General features: G+C 42.0%; 1 protein-coding gene across 6 annotated transcripts in view; it reads right to left on the reverse strand.

Moving 5' to 3' along the window:
- Positions 1-7,110: 7,110 nt before the first annotated feature.
- The window catches only part of MLLT3 (MLLT3 super elongation complex subunit), a 147,406-nt gene continuing 139,609 nt past the window's right edge, over positions 7,111-14,907 (reverse strand). For all 6 annotated transcript variants that reach the window (XM_068666930.1, XM_068666928.1, XM_068666927.1 and 3 more), the window contains one exon: positions 7,111-9,961. In XM_068666930.1, coding sequence (XP_068523031.1) covers positions 9,830-9,961 — 132 coding nt within the window. In that variant the 3' untranslated portion in view covers positions 7,111-9,829. The remainder of the gene's footprint in view (positions 9,962-14,907) is intronic.

The raw sequence follows: 14,907 nt of genomic DNA on the forward strand, positions 1-14,907 counted from the left end.
CAGGAAGGAGGGGAGGCACCAAGGTGGTGGTGCTGGAGACCTTGCCCTCTGAGGTGAGGCTGTAGAGTAGGGCCGGTTCAGCTGGGAGAAGGGGCGGCTGTGGGGACACCCAGCAGCAGCCCTGGCACCGTCAGGAGGGGACAGAGGAGACGCAGCTGGGCTCTGCCCAGGGGTGTATGGTGAGGGGGTGGGAGGCAGGGCACGGGCTGAGGCATGAGGGGCTCAGGCTGGAGACGAGGAGAAGCCTTTCCCCACCAGGACAGCCCGGCTGTGGAGCTGGGGAACAGGCAGGTTGGGCCTCTGTGGCCTGGGGGTTTCGTGTCCCGGCTGGGTGAAGCCCTGAGCAGCCCAGCCTGAGCCCAGGCTGAGCCTGCTCTGGAGGCCTCCTCAGGGCCCTTCCTATTTAAAATGTTCTGACATTTTGTTTTTCTGCAAACATGCTCTCTTCCTTTTGCTCCACTTAGGTTACAATATTGTGGTTATTTCAGAAATTAACTGTCAAGTCTTAGAGAAATAAAGTGTTCAGGACCTTTCCAGTATGGTTATTAACATCACCATTTCAATCCTATTAGCCAAAAGTCTTCCTAACAAACTCTGTAAGGTGCATTCATAGTTTCTACATGAATGGGTAATGATGAATGGGTAATGTAGGTAGGGCCGTGTTGTACCTCCTCCTGTTTCTTCATTTTCCCTTTAAAAAAAAAAAAAGAAAAAAAAAAAGCTTTATCCAAAGTTACTATCACACAAAAGTCAAAATTGTCAAAATCAATACTTGCTCAAGTTTTAACACTAATTATCATAGTAGGACATTTATGTTTTGTATCTGCTCTCCTTTTGTAACTATTGAAATTTTACCCTGGTGTTGGAGAGGCTCACTGTCCAGTCATCCATGGTTATTCAACAGCACTGTCCTTGAACTACTCTTCTAAATATAGTGGAAATTTGGTAGGAATCCTAAGGGTTGTTCTGGTATTTCCACCATTAAAACCATCATCCTGCAAAGAATCATGCAAATCTCAGACTAGACTGCAAACCACGTACATTGGTTTTCACAAGCCTGGAAAATAAGAGAGCAGTGCCATTCATTGTTTCAATAGCTACTTTAAACCAATCCCCATACAATTACAATGGAGGCACATCAGCCCATGAAGCATGCCACCAAGCTGGGGGTTTTCAGCCTGGAGAAGATGAGGCCTGGGGGAGATGGTATCAGTGTGTATGAATACCTGAAAGGATGGTGCAATGAGTATAGAAACAGATTCTTTTCTATGGTGCCAAATGACAGGACAAGAGGCAATGGGCATAAACTGGCACTCAAGAGGTTCTGTCTGAGCATCAGCAAATACTTCTTTACTGCATGGTAAAGGGAGCACTGCCACAGATTGCACAGAGAGGTCGTGGAGTTTTCCTCCTTGAAGATCTTTAAAAGTCACTTGGGTATGGTACTGGGCAACCTGCTCCTGGTGACTGTGCTTGAGCAGAAGGATTGTAAAAGATAACCTCCAGAGGTCCTCGACAACCTCAACCGCTCTGTGATTCTGTGACCTCCATTTCACTAGACACTGTTGATCTATAAAGTGGTATCTTGTAGAAATACAAGCCTTCTTGCCACTGCAAGAAGCCAGCAGAAGGTGAAAAATATAATATTCGCCTACATCTGAAAAGCTGGATCCTGTCTAAACTGAAAAAGAAAGCATCCAGCAAGTGACATACAGAAGTTTTACAACATCTGTAGTATAACTGAGTTCTGCAGTGGAAGCCAGAATGTACACTGACACCACCCGTGTTAAAACAGGAGGCTCTTGTCAGATGTATGATTGAATGAGATCTAAAGACAACTGATTCTCACAAAAAGTCATGTCTATTGGAAGACTCCTTGAACTTATCTATTTAATCTTCTAGGGGACGACTACTAGAAGGACTTTCTCACCAAGCGAGAGCAAACACTACAGTATCTTAAGGGATGTCACCATCTTAGCCACCAAAAGAGAGGCATTTTGTAGTGGGCAAGACATTTTACTGAAGTCCTTTTAGAAATCTTATGGAGAGTATAAGCAGATTATGTGAACCATACATTAATTGAGTCAAAATTTTCCCAAAGTACTGGTAAAAAATTGACCTACAATTCCACAGGTTGTAGGGTGAAATTTCCTTATAAAAACTGAAGCCAAGAAAGATGAAGAGGATTGCTGACCAACTATAGTAAAACAAGCTTTTCCAAACTTCACTAAAGGTTCATCAGAAGTCCCGTCATTGCTTTGGAAGAGATCTTGTGCTAGTCTCTTCAAATGCACCATCAAGGACGTCCTGTTCAAGGATATGTGGTCCAGGTAGAAGAAAGTGAGGTTATTCTGAGATATCAGAGTTCAAACTCATGATGAGTTTGACAACCCAAATTAGAGCCATCTACCCCACGCCAAAATGAGATTATGTTGATGTACACAGTGTCTTTTTGAAAGTTCAAAAGAAAGAAAAAAGATTAGGTCATGGAGTGAAGAACATCATCCAGTTATCTCTTCCAGAAACAGATTTTTCTGCTGCTATAATATTGTAAGTGGACTGTCAGAAATCTCTGTTATAAGAATACTTCAATTTATTTAAGACCAGAATAACTCTCTGTGGTCAGTTCTTCAAGCTAAGGAGAATTCTGGCACCTAGTGAAGGTGGCCCACAAAGAAGTATGACCAAGTTTTCCACAGGTTCCAAGGGGACATCCAGTATTGAAATGGCACAAAGTATTTTGCCAAATTTCTTAGTTCAGAATATGATACAGTATGTGCACTAAATGATACTAGAATCAGCAAATTTTTAATATCTTTATCAATGACCTGGATGAGGGGATCAAGTGCACCCTCAGTAAGTTTGCAGATGACACCAAGCTAGGTGCGTGTGTCGATCTGCTCGAGGGTAGGAAGGCTTTGCAGGAGGATCTGGATGGGCTGCACCGATGGGCTGAGGTCAACTGCATGAAGTTCAACAAGGCCAAGTGCCGGGTCCTGCACCTGGGGCACAACAACCCCAAGCAGAGCTACAGGCTGGGAGATGAGTGGTTGGAAAGCTTCCTGGCAGAGAAGGACCCAGGAATAGTGGCTGATAGTCGGCTGAATATGAGCCAGCAGTGTGCTCAGGTGGCCAAGAAGGCCAACAGCATCCTGGCTTGTTCACAGGGTCTGCACAAAGCCAATGGGACTTGCATGGAGAAACCATAGGGTTGGACCAGATGACCTCCAAAGGCCCCTTCCAAACACAACAATTCTGTGAAACTGCAATCTTACCATCTTACTTCAACTCTTTTGGGGAAAAAAAAAAAAAAAAGACAGCAGTAGATGCAGTGTGGATTTAGGCCATCAAAGGCTGGACAGATGTCCAATGCACAGCATTGTCAAGACATTGCATGAGAAAACTCACTCTCTCCAAAGTAAAAAAAAAAAAAAAAAAAAGTTCTATAACTGCAGAGGCAGAGGGTAAAGGATAAAAAATTATCAGAGGAACCAACATCATGACTAATCCAGAAAACAATTCAACTTAATTCATAACAATGCACCATAGAGTTCTGTCCTGTAGTTGCAAAACAGTAGCAAGTGCCTACTCTAGCTACCTACTCCTGTTACCTGAAACAATCCAAAGAGAAAGTGCTATTCAGCACTGAAAAATCCAAGCAAATATTAATAAAAAATCATTTTATCATAGATGGCATGCATGTACCCAAGGGAGCTTAGGCAAGTGACAAAGGATAATTCTGTACCTTAAACAAAAATATGCCTTACCTCATGCTAAGATAGTCTAATTCACACATTCTGTGATTGCTGTAGTTACAGCAATACTGCTAGGTCCCTGTTCTCACAAGTCACATCCTAATATTAGATGTGTACATATTCACAGGAGCTTCATCTTATTTCACTTTCTTATTAACCACTGTGCTAACAAAAAGTGCCACTCTAATAAAAGCAGTATTAACTTCTTCCCACGCATAAGGCAGTTTGCAAATGAAAATATTTCATAAGATTTTATCCGCTTATTAAAGAAGCAACTACCACCTTCCACTTCTATCTTCTCATCCCCTGACCCCCAAAAAGTAACCATAGCAGAACTACCCCACCCCTAGCCTAACTCTATTCCAAACAAACCTGAAACTCCTGAGTGGGACTAATAGCACTGTAAAAAAGAATGAAAATATTTAGTTGAATAAGCAAAATAAAAGCTTAACTGCTAAAGAAAAATGGAGAAAACTGCTTTATCTCAGATAGCCTGGGTGGCGTTGGCTGAGCCTATCTTGAATGTCTTCTCTGCACTGCTCAGAAACTAAGCCCTCCTGCTGCGTTTTGCACTGTTTTCCAGACCACCCACTCAGACGTGGATACACAAACCACATGTGCTAGGAATGCCTGCCCTGCACTGAAAGCAATATCAGCATTACGACCTTATTACTTGCGTGGCCGGGCTTTTAATGCAACTCATTTGTTTTATCTTTTCAATACCTTTGATTTCGTAGAGTTTTATATGTAGTCTCCCTGATGGCCTTGAATTGCTTATGGATTTGAAAAGGGAATGCTATAGGGGGGAAGGGGGAACACGACATGGACAAAACATTATCAGAGTGAAAATATTTTTAGTGGATTTTTCTTCCCTAATTCTGAGATGAGCTTTATCTCTAGGTCTTACTAAAAACAGGTAACTGACAGCATCACAAACCATTTCCTGAACACAACCCAACCCTCTAATTCTGTCTCCCTGTCAGCAATGATAAAATGGAATCATTTATGCCTTTCAGTGCAGAGAAGGGCAAAAACGGGTACGACCAGTTTTATAGCATCAGCTCTCTGAAGGAATTTAGCAAAACGCATGACATATTTAATGCAACATTCTGGACAGGGACACTTCCACTCAGAATCACACTGAATGATAATGAAAACACATCGTCTCCTCTATTCACAGGCCTCAAATCTTCAGACAGGGAAAATTAAAAGTAAATGAAGAATGAAAAATGCAAGATTATCACTGCAGCAAAATCAATCTGGCTGAGGTAAAACAGAATGTAAGATGTAATGTTCACACAAATGTGAAACAGACACAAGCATTTCAAGCCATAAAACTGCTTCGATTTTTGTACTTTGCAGCAATACATCTCCCATCAAGACAGCAACAACACAGTTACTACAGCTGTGAACTGAAGAAGCTGACATTCTGCAAGCTGTGTCATCATGGTATCTTACAGCAGAAAGAACCGCTGACCCAGCAAACTGTATTTTCTTTGTTAACGTAAGAATCACTTTCAGCTACCAAAGGATCTCTCTTATTTTTTTCTTCCTCTTCCCTCCTGAAAGGGTATTGTTCTCACCCTGGTAATATTTCTCCTTCCTGTCTAGTCACAGTGGCACTTCTCACTGCTCAAGCAAATGCAAAGCCCTTATATGATCGTGCTTTGATGTTAATTTATCTGCTCACTCACACAGAGCTGGCCTTGTAAATGTCATTGTTTTAGCTGTGTTAATGCACTGATTAACCCCCAAGCTACACAAAAGCACTGCAGAAATATGAGTTGCAGTCCCCATCATCTGTTTGTAAGCCTTTTATGCCCAACAATAAATCTTCTTAGTACATTACACAGAATAGCTTCCTGGTGTAAGCCATATACTGCTGTATACTGCTTAACAATTAAGCAAACTACTGAGACTGAAAAGAAGACATGCACTTGTTGAACTTTGGAATGTATTTTATACTGCTTATTTTTGTGGTTACTGGTAGCTGCAGCTATGGCTGAAGGTTTGACAGAATTTTCACTAATAAACCTCAATTTTAGTGCATTGTACTACAAGCACCAAAATATATACTTAGGTTATAGATAGTGGCATTTTTGTCTTTCCAATTAAAAATACATAAAAACAAAAAATATGTTCTCAAGGACTACAGAGCACACAGAACAGCCCTGAGTAAATAAGATCATACAGCAGCTCAAGATACACTCCCAGTTTAGCACCAAACTGTGGAAACCAATGGACCAATTAGCAAATACAGAAATACAAACTCCTCTTATACGGTGAAGCAAGAGTTTGACAAAAGATTGAATGCTAGCTATTAAACTGCAGTTGGTAAAAGATAAGAGATGATGTGTATGAGTAAAGACAGCATGAAGCAAACCAAACATCCTACTCCAGTCACTGTTCCAATGGTTAGATAATGCATATGACAACTGAACAGGGTAGTTGTCTCTTCAGACCACTCTACAACTTCCCCATCCATTTTGCAAACTAATGGGGCTATAAATCAGTAATCTCTCTCAAGAGAACCCAAAACACTAATACAGTTTCTAAGAAATTAAAATTATACTTAACAGCTTCCAAGGACTTCAAACACATTGTGAACATACTTTATTTCACCATGAGAAAGGGAAGGAGGTAAAATGGATCTGACAAAACCTGAGAACTCCCAATTTTCCTTCTCCTAGACTGAAAGAAACATCAATAGAAACATACTGGGACTCTCCAAATGCACTGTTAATATACTATTTCCAAAATGAAAAGCACAGAATTAATCTAACAAACCAAACCAATGAAAAGTGTAACTTCACCAAGAGAAATGATTGATGATTTCTTAAAACCCAAACTCTGTGGAAGAAAAAGCACAGGTTTTGTTTTACCTTGGAAGACTCTCAGAGTACACACATTTCTCCTTTCTTGCTCTCTTTACTGTGGACCAAGATATCTTTCAAATTTAGATTCTGAGTATCTTGTAAAGCCTCTCAGTACATCCAGACTACTAGAAAGATACTAAAACTTGCCTCTACAATGTATGTCCAGTTCCTGAGGCGAAGAGTTAGTGGCAAGAATGAAAATTGTCCTTAATACAAATGCTATTCTAGTAGCAGTGACTAATTTGCACTGAACAAAAGATTTTTTAGGTATTGAAGCTCATTGATAACTTCTGTCTGGTCACTTTAACCCAAATTCTCATAGAGAAGTTTGTTTAAACAGCTTGGTGCTACATACAACTCCAAAACATTTATTGCTGAAACACTTTAACCAGTCCCAAAACATTAATGATTTTAAATGTTGAAAATGTTGGTAGGGTATCTTATTACAATTTCTTTAAGAGAAATATGACTGTTTGAAATCAATTGAACAAGGATTTATTTTGTTTCTGTATACAAAATTAGATGAAAATAGCTAATGTATTTTTAAAACTGAAATCAACATTTGGTAACTCTTATTCTATCAGAATTTTGTGGAAAACTCAACATGCACACAGGCACACATACACACAACTCTTCAGTCTATTTTCTTCCTTTGCCAACCTTAATGAATTACAAAATTAACGAGTTTAAGGATGCTCCATGATTTGCAATAAAGTCATTAGTAATTTGATACTGCAACTGCTGTCATCTCCTTTATGCCTGTTTTCCTACTTTCTGCTTTCTTCCACCCCATTCTCAATGAACAATAAAGATTATCCAGTATTTTAACAGTAAAATGACACATTTTGCCATTTCTAATAAGGCAGTGCAATATTCATACTAGCAGTATCACGGGATCCTTTCCTCTCCTGAGACTGAAGGAGTTGTTACCATAAAACTTAGTCAGAAAAGTCAAAACTGACAAAATTCCACAAGTATGTTGTGTAACTAAAACATAGGAAGTTGAACACGCACTAGTAGACCAAAGGCTTTTAAGGTTGTTTTTAGATTTCCAAACATTTTCATATAAAATATCAATAAAAATTGAAGTTAATCCCCCTCACATGCACCCCTTCCTCCTCCCCACCATCACCTGTCTTATGCCAAAAGTAACTTTAAAACGATCCCCATCCCCCTCCAACAATTGCACATTAAGACATGGACTTAACAACATAATGCTTCAAGTATGCTTCATGCCAATCGTCAATAAGAGTCATAACATTACTGAAAAAGTACACTTGTTCTTTGGAAGCCTGAGAAGGACTTCCTGCAGAGTGTGGTCAAACAACATTTTAAATATGAAAATATTCCCCCAACCCAATCCCCAATGCACCCTCTCAAAAACAGTAAAGTGTAAAATTTTCTTTGGACTTAAAGAAACAGTATTAAGATCTACCATCTGAATAAGAAATAACCCCAATAGGAATTTAGTTTTACAGTGCTGCACAAACTGTGTGCATGAAACAATATATCATACAGACACTACTGTTCAACGCTAGATATACAGACTACATGTGGCATAAAAGCATATACATGACATATACTGGCCTGTCCAGAAACAAGATATATTTTTAAGACTGGAAAACCTGAATAAAGTTTTGCATCCAGAAGCATGATTTTTTGTTTGTTTGTTTGTGTATTAATTCTTTTCTCTTTTCATTGGGGATTTTGTTTTACTTTGGAAGGTAAATAGAAAGGTAATGATTTCATCAAGAAACTATCAGCAATATGACAGCACCAATCTTCAATCTGAAACTGAGTACAGGTCCTCTCATTGGGTCATACAAAAACAAGGATTCCAATTTTAAGGAATAAAAGAGAGTATGAAAGAATACTCATTTTGATAGTCAAGAAATCCTTCTGGAAGCACAAGCAGGTTATTGAACAGATTCTAAAATCTGGAAAGTGTACATGTGTGTGTATATATATTTGTGTCAATATGTGCATGTATACACACACATATATATCATATATGTATTTATTCCAACATGTAACTGTATAACAACCATTTTTTTTTCTTTTCAAATAAAGAGTTTTAATTTAGCAGTTGTAAAACAAACAAACAAACAAAAAACAACAAAACAAAAACAAGAAACAAACCAAACGGGCTAAACAGACCATATACTACATGAACAAACAAAAATGTTATGCCAATAGTTTTATGGTATAAGTCACACACTGGCAGCAAAGGAGTGCAGAAACTCATAGTAATAAATAGCTCCAAATTAAGAATTTTCTACAACATTTTCTTAGAAGACAGGACCAGTATTTCTTCTTTTATGATGATCCTGCAGTACACCTTCACTCATATATATTTAACTTTATAACATTAAAACAGACACAAGAATGCAGACTGCAGAAGATGCTGGATTCAGGACAGTATACATAACATTTTTTTTGTTAGAAGTCCTACTGGTTTATTCACTAAGGCTAGACAGCAAGTCGTATGTCCCATTTGGTGCATTTTCTACCATGGTCAAGATCAATAAATGGATAGAGCCTAGGACCTACAATCCAACCTGCTGTGGTCTGGCCCACTGTGAAAGCGGAAACAAAATATAGGACCGTTGTTTGGTCCCCCACTTTGTATCTTGATTCTTGGAAGTGAAGAAGTGGAAAACAAGACTGTAGTGTTTTTAGTGACTACAGAAAGTTAGCAAGAAGTGACAATTTAACATGAATAAGGTTACTAGGCTTTTGATGGGACTGAATCAAAAGAGCATACATGGGATTCCACTACTTGCAACATCTGATAGTGTTATTCAGTGACTCAATGACTTTGGAATACATGTATGCAGTAATAAATAGATCAGTAATGTAGTAAGGCAGTGTGTTGAACATGCATTCATCTTGTGGACTGGAACACCACAGAGAGATACATGATACCATACACATTCATTAAGACCAAGGTTTTTTGTTTGTTTGTTTTTGTGTTTGTTTTTCAAGGCTATCCAGGCAAAATCTTCCGGAGCATTTTCTTGTTGAGAAGAGCAGTCCTCTGAGTCTTGTCACTTTTCCTCTCCTTCATCAAGAGATGATGACTGGCTTTAAGGAAAAATAAAGCTGAAGAGTGTTGCTTTGTTTTCCCCCCATTTCGGTTGCATCATTCTGAATGTTTCATTTAGAGAACAGTTTTTGATACAGCCAGATGCTCAATTCTCATGAAGTTCCAGATGTTTCCAGATAACTCTGTAGTTTACGGACTGTGGTTTTGTCCAGTGAGCAAAGATCAAAGTCAAAGGTTGTATTTGTGATATGAAAGTGTCCAGTTTCTTCTATAAGATTTACTATCTGAAAGGAAAGAAAAAATGCAGTTGAACATTTTAGTTGTATCAGACATCCACTGTATCTATTAACATGCCTCTAAGTATCACACAAGAAGCATAGAACAAACCCACTTCACCAACACTTGCAAATTGAACCTCGATCCTTATCACTGTCTTTCTGACACAGAACTATGGTCCAGGCTGTAGTACCTTGTCTTTTTTCAGACTGTCATCAACTGTAACATCAGCCTACCCATATGCTGTTCCAGAAAACATTACCATTGAGAATGTATTTTTCAAATGTTAAAAGAAAATCTGCATATTTTATAAGTCTGTCTTTTACTACAAAATCCAAAAAATCCCTCAACCCCAACCAAACACAGCAGCAATGAAACACCATAACAACAAACAAACCAGGTAGGTCTGTCTGGACTATATACTGTGTGCATAGCTGACAAACAAGGCAGCAAAATAACTGACATAAGCCTTTCTGCAAGCAATAGAAAGAAATCCTTACAAAATCTAGTCTAAATCAAACAACAACAAGAAAATGTACGCAGGAGCTCTCAAATCTATCATTAGTTCATGTACTAGCATTTTTTTCTTTAATAACAGACTTAAAAAATCATTAAAAAAACAAACAAAAAACAAATCACACATGAAAGACTTGAAAGACTCATACTAATAAAGTAAGACCATTTCCTTTGGTGATTACTCAATCTAAAATCACAGCTTTCATTCAAACAAGAAGCAGAAGAGCTGTTAGGAATTCTTGTGAAGATTGGGGACTGGAGCACCTCTCCTACACAGAATGGCTGAGAGAGCTTGGATTGTTCACCCTGGAGGAAAACAGGGTCAGCAAGGATTTTACCAATTTATATAAATACCTCAATGGAGGGTGTGAAGAAGATGGAGCCAGGCTCTTTTCAGTGGTGCCAAGTGACAGGAGAAGAGAAAATGGGCACAAACTGGAACACAGGAGATTCCCTCTGAACTTGAGAAAACACTTTTTTTTTGTTCTGTGAAGACGACTGAATAGTGGCACAAGTTGTCCACAGAGGTTTTGGCTTCAATGGCCTTTATGACATTTAAAAGTCATCTGGACATGATCTTGTACAACTGGCTCTAGATGGCCCTGCTATAGCAGTGACAAGATGACCTCCAACAGTTCCTTCCAACCTCAACCAGTCTGTGATTCTGTGATATCAACAGTACACATCCAAGCAGTGCCTTTCTACTGTTTTGACATTCTGTACTCTGAATTGTAGTCTGTATTTTTAAAGAGTGCTTATATTCAACACTGAGTTTCTGTAGTAAGTAACACCACACACATGTAAGTGCTAGGATGTGCATCTACCTAAAATACCCATACAGTATCTTGAGTATCTTGAAAAGCCAAAGCATAATTTGTCACAGGGCTAACACAGTGCCAACACACTATGACTATGGATCTCCTATGTGTTTCTTCATTCCATGAGACAGATACTCGAAGTGAACATGTGGAAAGGCAACCCACCCCATCCTGAAGTGGGCCTCTTGGTAATGGCATGGACTGACAGAACACTGCTCTGCCTTTCCAGCCATCTCTTTTAAGGCCCTCTGGATAGGCTCAATGTCATATTTGCAACCTTCAGTTTGAAACCCACACAGTTCTAGACCTTCCAGAAACACATCCACTGAAACACTGCTCTTTAATACTGAGTTTATTGCTCTATTTCCTTTCCTACAGCTGAAAGAGATACCTATTCTATACCTATTCTTACTGAGATTATATACCTATTCTTACCAATACCTATTCTTGCCGAGGCAATCAGCTCTGGAGCAGATGCCTTCTGCAGAGCAGGGGATCAGGACAGGCAGGGCTTTTTTTTCCAGCATCGAGACCACTCGAGACCACTCGAGGCAGCTGAGGGAGCTGCCAGGGCCTGGCAGCCCTCACGAGGGAGGCTGATGAGGCGTAGGCAGAGCCGGCAGCGCCCCTTCTAACCTGGCGGTCAAAAGCTGCCCCTAGGGGGCACGGCGACCAGGATGGGCAAACAGGGCAGGATGCATCAGAAAGGCATGGGCAGGGTGTGCTGGATGACCTGGTCCGCCTGGTGGCAGAGCTGAAGGAGGAGGTGGAGAGGTTAAGGGCCATCAGGGAGTGTGAGCAGGAGATAGACTGGTGGAGCAACCCCCTGCAAGGCCTGAAGGAGGGGTACTGGGGTGAGACACCCCAAATGGGGGTGGACCCCCTGCCCTGTCACAGCTGGGCAAAGAGAGGGGACCTGGGAGTTGGGGAGAAACGGAGACAGGTCCTTGCTCGACCTCACAGGCAACTCCCCTTCCTACCAGCCCCATCTTCCCAGGTGCCCTTACACAACAGGTTTGAGGCCTTGGAGCTTGAGAGACTGGTGGGTGAGGATGAGGTAGAAAGTCTACCCTGGAGGATGCCTAGGGCGATGAAGTTGACTCCATGCCTCAAGACTGCCTCCACCAAGAAAGACAGAAGGGTAATTGTAGGCAACTCCCTTCTCAGGCAGGAAAAGGATGAGGTTGAGGGTCTGGACAGTAGTCTGAACCCAGGAAGCAACCCTGCGAAGCGTGTCAAGATTGGGGGAAGTACTGAGCATAGGGATCGGGGCTGGGCGGAGCACTGCACCACAACCAGTGCCAAAAAAGACAAAAAAAAAGAACGGAGAGTCTTAGTGATTGGAGACTCCTTGATGAGGGGCACTGAGGCTCCCACTTGTCGCCCAGATAACCTATCCAGAGAGGTGTGCTGTCTTCCCGGGTCACATGTCAGAGACACTAGTAAGGCTTTGCCATAGCTCATTAAACCGGAGGATTACTATCCTCTTGTTCTCATTCAGGTTGGATCCTAGGAGGCTGCAACTAGAAAATGAGGAACTAGAAAAATGAGGAATATTAAAAAGGACTTTGCATCCCTGGAAAGGTTGTTAAAGGCATCAGATATAGTTAAGGGCTGGTATGGGGGACACTGTTGTGGGGGTGTACTACAGTTCACCAGATCAGGAGGAGGAGGTCGATGAGGCCTTCTACAAGCAACTGGTAGTAGCCTCATGATCACGGGTGCTGGTTGTCATGGGGGACTCCAATTTTCCAGACATCTGCTGGGTAAGCAACTCGGCCAGGCACATGCAGTCCAAACGGTTCCTACAATGTGTTGAAGACAATTTTCTGACGTAGGTGGTGGAGGAGCTGACGAGGCAGGGGGTGCTCCTGGACCTTGTCCTTACCAACAGGGATGGGCTTGTTAGGGATGTGAAGATCAGGGGCAGCTTGGGATGCAGCGACCATTCCAGATGGAACTTGGTGGAAGAAGAAACGCTAAAAGCCGGATTGCTACCCTGGACTTTCGGAGAGCCAACCTTGACCTCTTCCAGGACCCTCTTGGGAGTATCTCATGGGCTAGCTTGCTAGAAGGCAAGGGTGCATGTGAGAGCTGGGCTACATTTAAACAGCATTTCTTCCAAGATCAGGATCAGTGCATCCCTAAGAGTAGGAAATCGGGGAAGGGGGGCAAGAAACCTGTGTGGATGAGCAAGGAGCTCATTGATAAGATGAAAAAGAAGAGGAAGGTTTATGAAATGTGGAAAAAGAGCCTGTCCTCTTGGGAGGAGTATAGAAGCATTGTCAGGGCCTACAGTGACGTGACAAGGAAGGCTAAAGCCCACTTAGAGATGAGGCTTGCAAAAGAGATAAAAGATAGTAAGGGTTTTTTTAAGTACGTAAACAGTAAAAGGAAGACTAGGGATAATGTGGGTCCCCTGCTCAATGAGGGGGGTGTCCTGGTAACGGGAGATGCTGAGAAGGCGGAGATACTGAATCCTTTCTTTGCTTCAGTCTTTGCTCCTCGACCTTGGAGGAGGGAGAAAAAGTCTGGGAAGTGGAGGTCTCCCCCCTTGTTGACAAGGAGCGTCTGAGTGGCTCAACACACACAAATCCATGGGTCCCGATGGGATGCATCCATGTGTACTAAGGGAGTTGGCAGGGGTGATTGTCAAACCACTCTCTATCATCTGTGAAAGGTCCTGGAGAACAGGAGAGGTGCCTGAAGATTGGAGGATAGCCAATGTCACTCTGGTCTTCAAGAAAGGCAAGAAGGAGGATCCGGGAAAAAACAGGCCAGTCAGTCTCACCTCTGTCCCTGGAAAGGTGTTGGAACAGCTCATTCTGGATGCCATCTCCAAGTAATTGGAAGAGAAGAAGGTTATGAGGAGCAGTCAGCATGGATTCACCAAGGGGAAGTCGTGCTCGACCAACCTCGTTGCCTTCTATGATGGCATCACCAACTGGGAAGATGAGGGGAGAGCAGTGGATGTCATCTACCTTGACTTTAGCAGGGCTTTCGATACTGTCTCTCATGACATCCTACTAGCAAAGCTGAGAAAGTGTGGGATAGAGGAGTGGACAGTAAGGTGGGTTGAGAACTGGCTGACTGGCCGAGCTCAGAGAGTGGTGATCGGCGGCGCAGAGTCTGGCTGGAGACCTGTGACTAGCGGTGCTGTATCTGGTCTTGTTTAACATCTTCATCGACGACCTTGATGAGGGAATAGTGTCTGCCCTCAGCAAGTACGCCGATGACACAATGCTGGGAGGAGTGGCTGACACACCAGAAGGCTGTGCTGCCATTCAGCGAGACCTGGCCCGGCTGGAGAGATGGGCAGGAAGAAACCAAGTGAGGTTTAATAAGAGCAAGTGTAGAGTCCTGCACCTGGGAAGGAACAACCACATCTATCAGTACAGGCTGGGGGATGACCTGCTGGAGAGGAGCTCTGAGGAGAAGGACCTGGGGGTCCTGGTGGACGACAGGTTGACCATGAGCCAGCACCATGCCCTGGTGGCCAAGAGGGCGAATGGGATCCTGGCGTGCATTAAAAGGAGCGTGGCCAGCAGGTCAAGGGAGGTGATCCTCCCCCTCTACTCTGCACTGGTCAAGCCTCACCTGGAGTACTGTGTCCAGTTCTG

The sequence above is a fragment of the Anas acuta genome, chromosome Z (assembly GCF_963932015.1).
Source record: "Anas acuta chromosome Z, bAnaAcu1.1, whole genome shotgun sequence".
NCBI lineage: Eukaryota > Metazoa > Chordata > Aves > Anseriformes > Anatidae > Anas > Anas acuta.